Source organism: Balaenoptera musculus, chromosome 17 (assembly GCF_009873245.2).
Source record: "Balaenoptera musculus isolate JJ_BM4_2016_0621 chromosome 17, mBalMus1.pri.v3, whole genome shotgun sequence".
Classification (NCBI taxonomy): domain Eukaryota; kingdom Metazoa; phylum Chordata; class Mammalia; order Artiodactyla; family Balaenopteridae; genus Balaenoptera; species Balaenoptera musculus.
In genome coordinates this window covers 47,721,422-47,737,142 of record NC_045801.1, presented here as the reverse complement: position 1 = coordinate 47,737,142, position 15,721 = coordinate 47,721,422, and the positions used below count along the sequence as shown (strand labels likewise).

The 15,721-nt window shown below is 38.0% G+C and overlaps 1 protein-coding gene across 4 annotated transcripts in view; it reads left to right on the top strand.

Annotated features, from left to right (window-relative positions):
* RIPK2 (receptor interacting serine/threonine kinase 2) overlaps window positions 1-4,812 on the top strand; it is a 30,702-nt gene extending 25,890 nt beyond the window's left edge. For 2 of the 4 annotated variants that reach the window (XM_036830425.1, XM_036830424.1), the window contains 4 exons: window positions 242-325; window positions 1,433-1,526; window positions 3,102-3,257; window positions 3,832-4,621. In XM_036830425.1, coding sequence (XP_036686320.1) covers window positions 242-325; window positions 1,433-1,526; window positions 3,102-3,257; window positions 3,832-4,169 — 672 coding nt within the window. In that variant the 3' untranslated portion in view covers window positions 4,170-4,621. Of the gene's footprint in view, window positions 1-241; window positions 326-1,432; window positions 1,527-3,101; window positions 3,258-3,831; window positions 4,640-4,665 lie in introns of those variants that run through there. The other 2 variants (XM_036830423.1, XM_036830422.1) reach the window with 2 other exon arrangements.
* The last annotated feature ends 10,909 nt before the right edge of the window (window positions 4,813-15,721 follow it).

Genomic DNA, 15,721 nt, shown 5'->3' with positions numbered 1-15,721 from the left:
ATGAATTTGCTCAAGGTTACCAGTTAATATGAGGCAGGATTCAAAGACTGTGTCTCTAAAGTTATTTCCCCTATTCTACACTATCTCTACCTTTAAGTTAGATATTATATTCTCAACTGATTGAGATTTTCTTTCTATTGATTTTGTATAAACATACAAAATATGTTAAGTAGATTGTATTTTACTCATATAATTTTCTAATTATCTCTAATTCAAGTACATATATTCATTCTTATTACAGAGTGCTTCAAGTACCATTCACTTATGTGACAAGAAGAAAATGGAGTTATCTCCGAACATACCTGTAAATTATGGTCCACAGGAGGTAAAAATAATTATGTTGATTAAACTCAAAATGTGAGCAGAATATGAGAAATCATTTAGTCTATCTCAGTCTTTTATAGATGGGAAGCTAAAGTCCAGGGAGGTTTTAGGATTTTAGAATGGGAATCTCCAATTTGAAATCCAGCTCTTCTGATTCTTAGTTCATTGTTCATCTCATCAAATCACAGTCCTTTCTTTCTTGGGCATTGACTTCTGTCCCTGTCCTTGTTTTATGTAATGGATGGTGTTCCAGGGTAGTACATAGACAAATCATTGGTACAGTTCTGCCACTATATTTATACCTTCTTATTCAAATGTAAAAAAGCTATAATACCTGCCTTGTTCTTAACCTCTTACAATGATTAATAGAAAGAAAATGTCATTTGTGTGGCTATCCAAAAAGAAGGATTTCTTTAGTAGCATTCATTCAGAATTATTTCATATTAATGATTTCTTTTAAGAATATATAAGATATGTTCTCTTTACAGATTCAGAAAAGTAATAATACCTTCAAAATGAATCTTAAAACACAGTATGTAGTCTTTGAATCACCTTTATATTCACTATCTCATCACTGGATCTTTGAGCCCATACATGCTCATTTTTAGATAAATACACAGAAAAAGAACCTGAGAGCCAAATTATTTAAATGCCTTGTCAAAGCTTAGGTAGTAATTCCATGACAGAGCTAGGATTGGATCCAACTTCTATATTACTTTTTCCATGGATTCCCACTCCTCCATGTTGAAGGAACCTGAGGCATTGAGAATAGGCATGTGCTCTAAATCAGTAGGTAATCAGAGTTGCAGATCTCAAATTTCTCATGAGCTGGACAGAGTCTCTGAGATTATGTACAAACTATTGAAAAAATAATGATTTCTAATATATTTAACTATTGCCCCACCCATCCAATTGACCTGATAAAGAAATCAAGTTCACTTTTTTTGTTACTTCACATATGTGTTTAATTTTGTAAAGTGTAATTTGTATTAGTTTTGATTCTTTGTTTATAATAAGCCAAAAGCAGGAACTGTTTAGAAATTAAAGCTGTATAACTTTTAAAATGATTTTTCATTAACCTAAGTCATTTATCTTCTATTTATTTTAGGAATCATGTGGATCCTCTCAGCTCCATAAAACTAGTGTTTCTCCTGGAACTTCAAGGTCCCTGTCAGCTCCTCAAGACAATGATTTTTTATCTAGTATGTAAATTTTTCAGTCAGTATTACTTGCAAGTTTTCAGTTTTCTTTCAAGATCGTATTCTTGCAAGCAGTCTTGGTTTGTATGGAACATGTCTTTCATTTGCATTTATAACTCAATTTTTAAAAGTGACAGTCTAAAGATGTGAAAATAGTAGTGGGATGTTAAACAAATTATTTAAGTATTAAAAGCATTATGTTAGACACTACAGAAAGATATTTTTAAAACTCTCTTATAAGAAACAGGAGAAATGTTTCTAAGTCACCATAATATTAGACAAAGAGCAATGTATTGTAAAAGATATAGGGATATAGAACTATGGTAGTATAGTGGAAGAGTAACATTTTTTACAAAGTACTGTCACAACAACCTTGTGAGGGAGATATTCCTCATTTTACAGATTCTTAAGATCAAGACTTCTGGATCACATAGTTAGTAGCTGGCAAATCCAAGATTCGAAGCCAGGTCTTTTTGATAAATATTTTCATGTCACTACTACACCATGTTATCATCATGAAGAAATTATTTCTGGCTGAAGGTTGGACCTATAGTTATAAAGGATGGGCATTCCAGGCAAAAGGAACAGCATAGAGGCAAAGAAGCAAGAAAACAGAGAACAGTGAGTAGTAGTTGGGTTTAGCTGGTGAAGAGGGTGAATGAAAGGTGATAAAAGATCAGGAGGGTGGAGTCATATCATGATGAATTCTAATGCTATGCTAAGCCATTCAGGCTCTTTTGCTTGGGTAGGGAGCAATTACTGCAAATTTTTGAGCAAGGGTGTGACATGATAAAATTTTTTGCTTTAGGAATATTTATCCTGGCTGGAATATGTAGGATATTTTGGAAGGGAAAAGGAGATTCAAGGTGGGGAGACCAGTTAGGAGACTATTGGTCTATTATCGTACTACAGATGAGAGATTATGAGACCTGCTCCAGAGTGTGAAGGAGAGAATAGTGTGAGAGATGTTACAGAGGACACACTTTTCACTTGCAGGAAGGAAGAGAGAAAACAAGATAAAGCTGAACAAGTCTAGCTGGAAGAACATTGGTGCTATTAACAGAAATAGGAGTTGAAACAGGTTTTAAAGTTAAGATGAATAATTAAGTTTTTAATTTTTTTTCTTTTTTAATTTGAGCTGTTGAAAATGTAAGGTTCACTGAAGACAGAAAATTTAATTACATGGATTTGGGAAGGGAGGTGACAATTGAGGCCCTGAGGTTGAATAAGTTTACCAAAGGAGAGTGTAAAAAGACACATCATATGTAAATTTAGAGGACACATTTGAAGTGCAGAAGGAGGAAGATGACACAGAAGAAAAAATATGGTACCACACGAAGAAGTAAAATTCTATGATTTATAATTTACATAAGACAGAAATATGGTAAAAACATTAAGCATAAACCTTTTTGTTCCAAAAAATATTTACTTGTGGAATTAGGTTTATGAACCAGCTTATGCAATGAAAAATTAAGAGACACTGAATACTACCCTCTCTATGACCCGGATGTTCATATTTTAGCTAATAGGAGTAGCTAAGGAATATTCTACCCTTAATGAAAATGTTGTGTTTTATAGGAAAAACTCAAGACTTTTCTGTGATGCGTCAATGTCCAGTAAATCACAGTTGTGACAGTAACATTTCTGTGGCTCAAAGAGCAACATTCTGTGATCACAGGGCTGCTCCATGCTCTTTAGCAATAATAAATCCACTCTCAGCTGAGGGAAATTCAGGTAAATATGTACTATGAGACACTTTGTAAATGATGCCATTTATCTCACAACCATATGTTCAGTAGATCTGCTATACGATGTTTTATTTGTCTTTATTTCTTTAGTATGATATATACATACCATAAGTAGGAAAGCACTTCCAATCCCCGAAGACATGAGTGTTGATATGTAATAATAGGCCAAAGTGGTATTCCATGAACATCTATCTAGGGAGGGAGTGCTAAGAGGAGGTGTGACTTAATATGTTACTAAAGGTAAATATATTTTTTGTTTATCAAATATGCAAGTATTCTTTATGTTTAAAAAAAAACCTGAGAAAAAGTGACATTTGCCCCCATGATTTATAGTGTATAAAAATGCAGTGCTTTTTCTTGGAGGGAAAGGGAAGAGATAACCCAAATATCTGAATGTTTCTTGAAAATAAATAGCATCCCTCAAAATACTGGTGTTCCATATGAGCACAATCATAGTAAAGTTAGGTTTTATGCCTTATTATTTTGTTTTTCATCTAATTTTACTCATAGCTATATATCTGTCCCCACCTTCTTACTTGTCATCCCTTGCTTTTCTACAGAGCGATTTCAGCCTGGTATAACCCAACAGTGGATCCAGAGTAAAAGGGAAGATATTGTGAACCAAATGACTGAAGCCTGCCTTAACCAATCTCTAGATGCCCTCCTATCCAGGGATTTGATCATGAAGGAGGACTATGAACTCATTAGTACCAAACCTACAAGGACCTCAAAAGTCAGACAATTATTGGATACTAGTGACATCCAAGGAGAAGAATTTGCCAAAGTTATAGTACAAAAATTGAAAGATAACAAGCAAATGGGTCTTCAGCCTTACCCAGAAATACTTGTGGTTTCTCAATCTCCATCTTTAAATTTATTTCACAATAAAAGCCTATAAGTAACTCTCTTTCAAGAAGAAAAGTCAGTGCATAAAAGGGTATTTTATATTTCTTTTGCCTTGATAATGTTGTTTTTATGAGATTCATATGAATATTAGAAACTTTAATGAAATTTCTTCTTCAGATAAATATTAGTCTCCTTCCAAGACATTATAGTATTTTTAAAATTAATACAGTAGAAAGTTTGATTTTTGCTGCATAGTTCAATTCTTTTTATCTCTGGTTAATTGAAGCTATTTTTTCAATGTAATAATTATATTTTTATTGTACAAAACAGTGTCTTCAGGTTTCATGTGTTTCTCATGGAAACCATTTTCACATATACTTTCTTTGTGGATTATTTATTGTTTAAGATGCTTGACTTTCTGAAGACTTAAATCAAAGAAACTTTTAAATGTTATTTATTGAGTTCTTTAGAAAATTGTTTCAAAGATAAGCAATACAAAGTGTATAAAGAAAAAATCCTTCAACATGTGTTTCTACTTCTATTTCTAGCCTCAACTAACAACCAAGGTAACAACCAAAGTTAACAGCATGATGTGTATCATTCTATCCCTTTCTTCCTGCTCATATTTAAAGTATATGCCCGGGGGGGACCTTCAAGATGGTGGAGGAGTAAGACGTGGAGATCACCTTCCTCCCCACAAATACATCAAAAATACATCTACATGTGGAACAACTCCTGCAGAACACCTACTGAACACTGGCGGAAGACCTCAGACTTCCCAAAAGGCAAGAAACTCCCCACGTACCTGGGTAGGGAAAAAGGAAAAACAGATACAAAAGAATAGGGAGGGGACCTGCCCCTCTGAGAGGGAGCTGTGAAGGAGGAAAAGTTTCCACACACTAGGAAGCCCCTTCACTGGCGGAGATGGGGGGTGGGCAGTGGGGAAGCTTCAGGGCCATGGAAGAGAGCACAGCAGCAGGGGTCCGAGGGCAAAGTGGAGATATTCCCACACAGAGGATCAGTGCCTACCAGCACTCACCAGCCAGAGAGGCTTGTCTGCTCACCCGCTGGGGCAGGTGGGGGCTGGGAGCTGAGGCTCAGGCTTTGGAGGTCAGATCCCAGGGAGAAGACTGGGGTTGCTTGTGTGAACACAGCCTGAAGGGGGCTAGTGATCCACAACTATCTGGGAGGGAGTCCGGGAAAAAGTCTGGACCTGCCTAAGAGGCAAGAGACCATTGTTTCAGGGTGTGCGAGGAGAGGGGATTCAGAGCACCGTCTAAACGAGCTCCAGAGACAGGCATGAACCACAGCTACCAGTGTGGACACCAAAGGCGGGCATGAGACACTAAGGTTGCTGCTGCAGCCACCAAGAAGCCTGTGTGCAAGCAGAGGTCACCATCCACACCTCCTCTCCCGGAGCCTATGCAGCCCGCCACTGACAGGGTCCCGTGATCCAGGGACAACTTACCCAGGAGAACACACAGCGCGCCTCAGGCTGTTGCAACCTGACAGGCTCGCCCCGCATTCCGTACCCATCCCTCCCTCCCGGCCTGAGTGAGCCAGAGCCCCCTAATCAGCTGCTCCTTTAACCCCGCCCTATCTGGGCAGGGAACAGACACCCTCAGGTGACCTACACGCAGAGGCGGGGCCAAATCCAAAGCTGAACCTCAGGAGCTGTGCAAAGAAGAGAAAAGGAAATCTGTCCCAGCAGCCTCAGGAGCAGTGGATTAAATCTCCACAATCAACTTGATGTGCCCTGCATCTGTGGAATACCTCAACAGACAACAAATCATCCCAAAATTGTGGCGGTGGACTTTGGGAGCAACTGTAGATGTGGTGTTTGCTTTCTGCATCTAATTTGTTTCTGGTTTTATGTTTATTTTAGTTTAGTAGTTAGAGCTTATTATCATTGGTAGATTTGTTTATTGATTTGGCTGCTCTCTTCTTTTTTTTTTATATGTATTTTTTCCTTTTTCTCTTTTTGTGAGTGTGTATGTGTATGCTTCTTTGTATGATTTTGTCTGTATACCTTTACTTTTACCATTTGTCCTAGAGTTCTGTCTGTCCATTTTTTTGGTTTTTTTGTTTTGTTTCTTTTTTTCGGATAGTTTTTAGGCTTTTAGCATCGGTGGATTTGCTTTTGGTTTGCTTGTCCCTTTTTTTAGTACTTTTTTTTTTATTTAAAAAAATTGTTTTTTAATTTTTTCTAATTATTTTATTTTACTTTATTTTCTTTCTTTCTTTCTTTCTTTCTTTTTTATTCTCCCTTTTCTTCTGAGTCAAGTGGCTGACAGGGTCTTGGTCCTCTGGCCGGGTGTCAGGCCTGAGCCTCTGAGCTGGGAGAGCCGAGTTCAGGACATTGGTCCACCAGAGGCCTCCCAGCCCCACGTCATATGAAATGGTGAAAGCTCTCACAGAGATCTCCATCGCAATGCTAAGACCCAGCTCGACTCAACAACCAGCAAGCTACAGTGCTGCACACCCTATGCCAAACAACTAGCAAGACAAGAACACAAGCACCCATTAGCAGAGAGGCTGCCTAAAATCATAGTTCACAGACATCCCAAAACACACCACTGGACGCAGTCCTGCCCACCAAAGACAAGATCCAGTCTCATCCACTAGAACACAGGCACTAGTCCTCTCCACCAGGGAGCCTACACAACCCACTGAACCAACCTTAGCCACTGGGAGAAGAAACAAAAGCAATGGAAACTACGAACCTGCAGCCTGTGAAAAGGAGGCCCCAAACACAGTAAGTTAAGCAAAATGAGAAGACAGAGAAATACACAGCAGATGAAGGAGCAAGGTAAAAACACACCAAACAACTGAAGAGGAAACGGGCAGCCTACTTGAAAAAGAATTCAGAATAATGATAGTAAAGGTGATCCAAAATCTTGGAAATAGAATGGAGAAAATACAAGAAACGTTTAACAAGGACCTAGAAGAACTAAAGAGCAAACAAACACTGATGAACAAAAATAAAATTAAAAATTCTCTAGAAGGAATCAATAGCAGAATAACTGAGGCAGAAGAACAGACAAGTGACCTGGAAGATAAAATAGTGGAAATAACTACCGCAGAGCAGAATAAAAAAAGAATAAAAAGAATTAAGGACAGTCTCAGAGACCTCTGGGACAATATTAGACACACTAACATCCGAATTATAGGGATCCCAGAAGAAGAAAAAGATTAAAAAAGGGATTGAGAAAATATTTGAAGAGATTATAGTTGAAAACTTCCCTAATGTGGGAAAGGAAATAGTCAATCAAGTCCAGGAAGCACAGTGAGTCCCATACAGGATAAATCCAAGGAGAAACACTCCAAGACACATAATAATCAAACTATCAAAAATTAAAAAGGACAAATTTTAAAAGCAGCAAGGGAAAAGCAACAAATAACATACAAGAGAATCTCCATAAGACTAACAGTTTATCTTTCAGCAGAAACTCTGCAAGCCAGAAGGGAGTGGCAGGACATATTTAAAGTGATGAAAGGGAAAAACCTACACCCAAGATTACTCTACCCAGCAAGGATCTCACTCAGATTCAACAGAGAAATTAACACCCTTACAGACAAAAAAAAGCTAAGAGAATTCAGCACCACCGAACCAGCTTTACAACAAATGCTAAAGGAACTTCTCTAGGCAGGAAACACAAAGAAGGAAAAGACCTACAATAACAAACCCAAAACAATTAAGAAAATGGTTATAGGAACATACATATCAATAACTACCTTAAATGTAAATGAATTAAATGCCCCAAACAAAAGACATAGACTGGCTGAAAGGATACAAAAAGACCCGTATATAGGCTATCTACAAAAACGGAGCTGGAGGAAACAGGCTCCCTGACTTCAGACTATATTACAAAGCTACAGTAATCAAGACAGTTTGGTACTGGCACAAAAACAAGAAAGATCAATGGAACAGGATAGAAAGCCCAGAGATAAACCCACACACATATGGTCACCTTATCTTCGATAAAGGAGGCAAGCATATACAATGGAGAAAAGACAGCCTCTTCAGTAAGTGGTGCTGGGAAAACTGGACAGCTACATGTAAAAGAATGAAATTAGAACACTTCCTAACACCATACATAAATATAAACTCAAAATGGATCAAAGTCATAAATGTAAGGCCAGATACTAAAAAACTCTTAGAGGAAAACATAGGCAGAACACTCTATGACATAAATCACAGCAAGATCCTTTTTGACCCACGTCCTAGAGAAATGGAAATAAAAATAATATTAAATGGAACGTAATGAAACTTGAAAGGTTTAGCACAGCAAATAAAACCATAAAAAAGACGAAAAGACAATCCTCAGAATGGGAAAAAATATTTGCAAACAAAGCAACTGACAAAGGGTTAATCTCCAAAATATACACGCAGCTCATGCAGCTCAATATCAAAAAAACAACCCAATCCAAAAATAGAAGACTTAAATAGACATTTCTCCAAAGAAGATATACAGATTGCCAACAAACACATGAAAGGACGCTCAACATCACTAATCATTAGAGACACGCAAATCAAAACTATAATGAGGTATCACCTCACACCAATCAGAATGGCCATCATCAAAAAATCTACGAACAGTAAATGCTGGAGAGGGTGTGGAGAAATGGGAACCCTCTTGCACTGTTCATGGGAATGTAAATTCATACAGCCACGATGGAGAGCTGTATGGAGGTTCCTTTAAAAACTAAAAATAGAACTACCATATGACCCAGCAATCCCACTACTGGGTATAAACCCTGAGAAAACCATAATTCAAGAAGAGTCATGTACCACAATGTTCATTGCATCACTATATACAATAGCCAGCACATGGAAGCAACCTAAGTGTCCATCAACAGATGAGTGGATAAAGAAGATGTGACACATATATACAATGGAATATTACTCAGCCATAAAAAGAAATGAAATTGAGTTATTTGCAGTGTGGTGGGTGGACCTAGAGACTGTCATACAGAGTGAAGTAAGTCAGAAAGAGAAAATAAATACCGTACGCTAACACATATATGAAATCTAAAAAAAAGGGGGGGGTTCTGAAAAACCTAGGGGAAGACAGGAATAAAGACACAGATGTAGAGAATGGACTTGAGGACATGGGAGAGTGAAGGGTAAGCTGGGACAAAGTGGGAGAGTGGCATGGGCTTATATATACTCACAAATGTAAAATAGCTAGTGGGCAGCAGCCACATGGCACAGGGAGATCAGCTCGGTGCTTTGTGTCCACCTAGAGGGGTGAGATAGGGAGAGTGGGAAGGAGACGCAAGTGGGAGGAGAAATCCAGATAATTGTATATATATATAGCTGATTCACTTTGTTATACAGCAGAAACTAACACACCATTGTAAAACAATTATTCTCCAATAAAGATTTTAAAAAGAAAAAAAAAATCCTATGATAAACCATAATGGAAAAGAATATTTAAAAAAGAGAATGTATATATATGTATGACTGAGTCACTTTACTGTGCAGCAGAAATGAACACAACATTGTAAATCAACTATACTTCAATTTTTTAAAATTAAGGTTAATAAATAAATAAATAAATAAATAAATATATGCCCATTTGGGTATGGATCTTTTCTAATATTATCATCCTTATAACACATCATACTGCAACCTGATTTTTGCGCTTAATAGTACATCATGTGCAGCCTTCCAGATCACATATAAGCTTAACTCATTCATTTTAATTGCCACATAATATTATCAGGGATGCTTTTTTCATTTTTTTTTTTTTTTTTTTTAATTAATTTATTTATTTATTTATTTTTGGCTGTGTTGGGTCTTCGTTTCTGTGCGAGGGCTTTCTCTAGTTGCGGCAAGTGGGGACCACTCTTCATCGCGGTGCGCGGGCCTCTCACCATCGCGGTCTCTCTTGTTGCGGAGCACAGGCTCCAGACGCGCAGGCTCAGTAATTGTGGCTCACGGGCCCAGTTGCTCCGCGGCATGTGGGATCTTCCCAGACCAGGGCTCGAACCCGTGTCCCCTGCATTGGCAGGCAGATTCTCAACCACTGAGCCACCAGGGAAGCCCAGCTTTTTTCATTTTCTTAACTCTTTCACACCAGTAGTATACAGTGTGAGTTCTTTTTTTGTTTAGTTTGTTATGTCACTAACGTGAAAACTTACAAGTAGTAATAGCCCTTTTCTGAAAATGTTTATTAGCAGTGTCAGCAAAAAGTGTGATACAAGATAAATTTGAAAGTACAAGTTTTCAAGTTGGGATATACAGTATGACCCACAGTTTGAAAAAAAGAAAAAATGAGTAAAATAACTAGATGGCATTGAGGCAATTAAATATTTTATTAAAATAAGTATTTTAATCTCCATTTTGGAGCTGGACCTGTGGTGCCTCATTACTGTGTCTCTGAGAAATATGGAAATTACTAGGGAAAGTTGGAAACTAAGCATATGAATTATCTTTTATTATATCTTATTTTTTAAAGTGTTTGGATAAAGATTATTTTGGGAAATGGGAGGAAAAATTTTTTGGAGGCTTTACCCGTTTCTCTATACAACTTTTTAAGTATTTTGAATTTTGATGGTTTCAAATTGACTTTTATCATTTGATGATGTGGTACCTGGATTGATAAAGTGAACTTTGCCCTTTTTTTTTTTTTTTTTTCATTTTCTGCGTAGATCTAAAAACTCAAGATTTCCAATCAGTCTGTATGCTTATGGCTCCATGCATACCAACCACTTTCTTCCATAACTTAGGGAGGCACAGATGCAGTCATCCATCATTGCAGCTCTGCAAACTTTTTCTGCACAAATAACAACAATGTACAATGAAGAAGATGATGACAAGGATCAAGGTGAATCTACAATGAGCTCTCAGCCATTAGTAGAATTGTTACAGTCTCAGCAACCAATGTTCATTATACCAGTAATTGATAACACAGTGATGTTTAGGGGAAGGTGCAACAAGGTATTCTGAGTATGACCTGTCAGTATAGAACAGGGCCTGGCGTAGACACTTTCTAAATATCTCTTTAATGAATGGTTCAGTGGAATGAAAGCAGGAGAAGGGAGGAGGAAGATGTTTCCTTGAAATCACATTTCCCAGGATGTAATGTGAATACAGCTGGTAGTAAATGGGATTGTTTTAGGTAGTACCCAGACAAACAGCACTAAATTAACATTTGAGTCACAGAGGAATTTCTTTGTAATTCTTTATCGAGTCATCTAGTTAAGTAAAGCAGAATGTTACAGTTGTGCTATCATCCTTTATTGTTAACAAAAAGAGACTAGGCTTCAGGAAAAATAGTAGGAATTTTTATAATTTAAAAAATCATATTTCATTTGAAAATTACATATAACAAGTGGTACTGGTTTTCTACTTATATAAAATTTTCATTTTATAATATTTAAATAAAAAAATATGAAGTACTAAATTATAGGTGGTATACATGAATGTGAACAATAGAATTAATAAGAAAATGACTAAGATTCAATCACTCTAAGAAGGGGCCTAAAATTTTATAATAATCTACTTTTTAACTAGATAGTAATAGGTAATGCTAATGCATTCTTTGCACTGTATGTTAAGGCAGTGCTACGCAGAGGAGTAGTCCACAGAGCAGCTGCATTAGCATCACCTGGAGCTTGTTAGAAATGCAAACTCATGGCCCCTAACAGACCTTTTGAATCAATCTCTGGTAGTGAGTCCAGGAATCTGTTTTAACAAACTCTCCAGGCCATTATGCATGCTATAGTTTGAGACCCTCTGTTTTAAGAAACACATAGAGGAGGGGATCAAGATGGCAGAGTAGAGTGATATGGAACTTGCCTCCTCCCACAAATACATCAAAAATACATCTACATGTGGAACAATTCTCGCAGAATACCTACTGAAAGCTTGCAGAAAATCTCATACAACCTAAGCTACAAGTAAGACTGCCACATAACAAGGCAGAATGAAGGGAAAAGAGAGAAGAGGAATCAGGATGAGAACTGCACCCCTGGGAGGGAACTGTGAAAGAAGAAAGATTCCCTCACCCTGGGAACCTCCTTCACTGGCTGGGAAGTCTGGTAGGACAGATAGGGAGCTTCAGAAGCTCAAGAGGAGAGTGCAGAGCTGGCTTACAGCCCTGCAAGATAAAGAGAGACCAGCACAGACAGTCCGTGACACATCGCCACACTTCCCTGCCCCAGAGGTGCACCTGCTGACGTGCACAGCTACTCAGTGCTGATATTCAGGCTTCAGCAGACAGATCCAGGGAGGGGACTCAATTTGGCTGCACAGAAACAGCCTAAGGGCCTGGAGTGTGGCCCAGCTGCAACCTGGGTTGTGCACAGGACAGAGCATATGTCTGCTATAGGAGCCCCATTGTCAACACAGGAAGGGAGGGGTGGGGCGTGAGTTCACCATAGCAGCCTCATTATCAGCTTGCTCACAGTGAAGCGGGGTGCCAGTCACAGCAGGTTTTGCCAACTTTGTGGGTGTGAACACATGGAGGCAGGCTGAAATCTGAGCCGATTACTGGCACTCCCACAGTGGGCACAGGGACCAGCTTCTGCAGGTTTTCATGCCAGTGGCTCTGTGAGTGCACATGCCTGCCTAAAGGACCTCCAAGCCAATTACTGGCACTCCCCCAGTGGAGGTGGCCACAGACAACAGTGCCAGCAATGGTGATCTTTGTTGGCGTGCACACCAGGTGGCAGGCGGCATCACAGAGTCACACTTACTAGCAAACAGCTCCTGGAGAGAACACACAGCAGCTCCTTTCCCAGAGGGAGCCCTCCAGTCCTGTCTACATCACACCACAGCTTAGAACTCTATCTGGAGGCTTCTACTCCAACAACTGGGGAGCAGACACTGCCCCCAACAGGTTTGTGACAACCACAAAGCAAAGAGGAGGCCCTGCGCAACATCCATTGCAGGCACTGGTCACCATGGCACCAGTCACACCCTCTATCAAGGGGACAAGGGCCAGCACACCCTGAGGAAAGATGTGGCAAGCATCCACGCTAACAACAGACCTCACACCAAAATATTGGACTCATACAGTCTACAGAGGTTGCTCCCACATAAAAACAGCCCTTCAAGACCATAGTAGATAACTGTTTCTCTTAAATTCATAGAGTCAGAGCAATATAAGTAAAATGAAGAAGCAGAGGAACTACTCCCAATTAAAAGAACAAGAGAAATCCTCTGAAAGATCAAACAGTGAAACAGACCTCTCCAGTCTACGAGACCCCAAGTTCAAATAGGTGGTAATAAAAATGCTGAAGGAATTAAGAAAAGACTATCAATAGAAATGCAGATCACTGTAACAAGGAGTTAGAAACTTTAAAGAGGAACTAATCAAAATTAAACAACTCAATTGCTGAGATGAAAACTGAGCTGAAGGCAATAAATAGCAAACTAAATAATGCAGAAGAATGAGTAAGTGATCTGGAAGATAGGCTAAAGGAAATCATTAAATCAGAATAGCAGGCAGAAAGACAAATTTTAAAAATGAAAGCAACATATGAGATCTATGGGATAAGTAAAACACGTCAACCTACACATAATAGGAATCCCAGAAGGAGAAGAGAGAGAAAAGGGGATCAAAACTGTATTTGAAGAAATTATGGCTGAAAACTTCTCAAACCTAAAAAAGGAAACAGATATTCAGGTACAGAAAGCACAGAGGGTCTCAAACAAGATGAACCCAAACAGATCTACTCTAAGACATATCATAATTAAAATGGCAAAAGTTAAAGATGAAAAAGAGGATTCTGAAGGCAGCAAGGGAAAAACAAAGAGTCAGTTACAAGGGAGCCCCCATAAGGCTATCAGCTGATTTCTCTCCAGAAACTTGGTGGGCCAAAAGGGAGTGGCAAAATATATTCAAAGTCTTGAAAGGGAAAAATCTGCAACCTAGAATACTGTACTCTATCCAGCAAGATTATCATTTAGGATAGAAGGAGACAGAATTTCTCAGAGAGGCAAAAACTTAAAGAATAAAGCAATACTAAACCTATCCTAAAGTAAATATTGAATGGTCTTCTCTCAATAGAAAAAAGCAAGAATCTATAGGAAAGGGGAAAATCTCAACAATTCATCAAAAAATAAAATACCTAAGAATAAACCTAACCAAGGAGGTGAAAGGCTTATACACTGAGAACTATAAAACATTGATAAAGGAAATTAAAGATGATTCAAGCAAATGGAAAGATATACCATGTTCTTGGATTGGAAGAATTAATATAGTTTAAATGGCCATACCACCCAAAGCAATATACAGATTTAATGTGATCTCTATCAAATTACCCATGACATTTTTCACAGAACTAGAACAAATTATCCTAGAACTTAGATGGAACCACAAAAGACCCAGAATTGCAAAAGTAATTTTGAGGAAAAAGAACAAAGCTGAAAGCATAACCTTTCCAGATGTCAAACAATACTACAAAACTACAGTAATCAAAACAGCATGGTATTGGCACAAAAACAGACATATGGGTCAATGGAACAGAATAGAGAGCCCAGAAATAAACACACACACCTACAGTCAGTTAATATTTGACAAAGGAGGCAAGAATACACAATGAAGAAAAGACAGTCTCTGCAGCAAGTGGTGTTGGGAAAGCTGGACAGCCACATGTAAATCAATGAAGTAAGAGCACTCCCTCAAACCATATACAAAAATAAACTCAAAATGGCTTAAAGACTTAAATATAAGACATGACACTGTAAAACTCCTAGAAGAGAACATAGGCAAAACATTCTCTGACATAAATTGTAGCAATATTTTCTTAGGTCAGTCTCCCAAAGCAAAAGAAATAAAAGCAAAAATAAACAAATGGGACTTAATCAAACTTACAAGCTTTTGCACAGCAAAGGAAACCATAAACAAAATGAAGAGAAAGCCTATGGATTGGGAGAAAATATTTGCAAATTGTGTGACTGACAAGGGCTTAATTTCCAATATATGCAAACAGCTCATATGACTCAATAAAAAAAAACAAACAACGCAATCAAAAAATGGGCAGAAGACCTAAATAGACATTTCTCCAAAGAAGATGTACAGATGTCCATCAGGCACATGAAAAGAAGCACAACATCACTAATTACTAAAGAAATGCAAATCAAGACTACAATGAGGTACCACCTCACACAGGTCAGAATGGCCATCATCAAAAAGTCTACAAATAATAAATGCTGGAGAGGGTGTGGAAAAAAAGAGAACCCTCCTACACTGTTGGTGGGAATGTAAATTGGTGTAGCCACTATGGAAAACAGTATGGAGGTTCCTTAAAAAACTAAAAATAGAGTTACATATGATCCAGCAATCCCACTCCTGGGCATATATCTGGAAAAGACAAGAACTCTAAATCAAAAAGATACATACACCCCAATGTTCATAGCAGCACTATTTACAATAGCCAAGACATGGAAACAACTTAAGTGTCCATCAACAGATGAATGGATAAAGAAGATGTGGCATATATATGGTGAAATATTACTCATAAAAAAGAATGAAATAATGCCATTTGCAGCAACATGGATGGACCTAGGGATTATCATATTAAGTGAAGTAAATCAGACAGAAAAGATAAATAATAGTATATGATAGCACTTATAAGTGGAATCTAAAA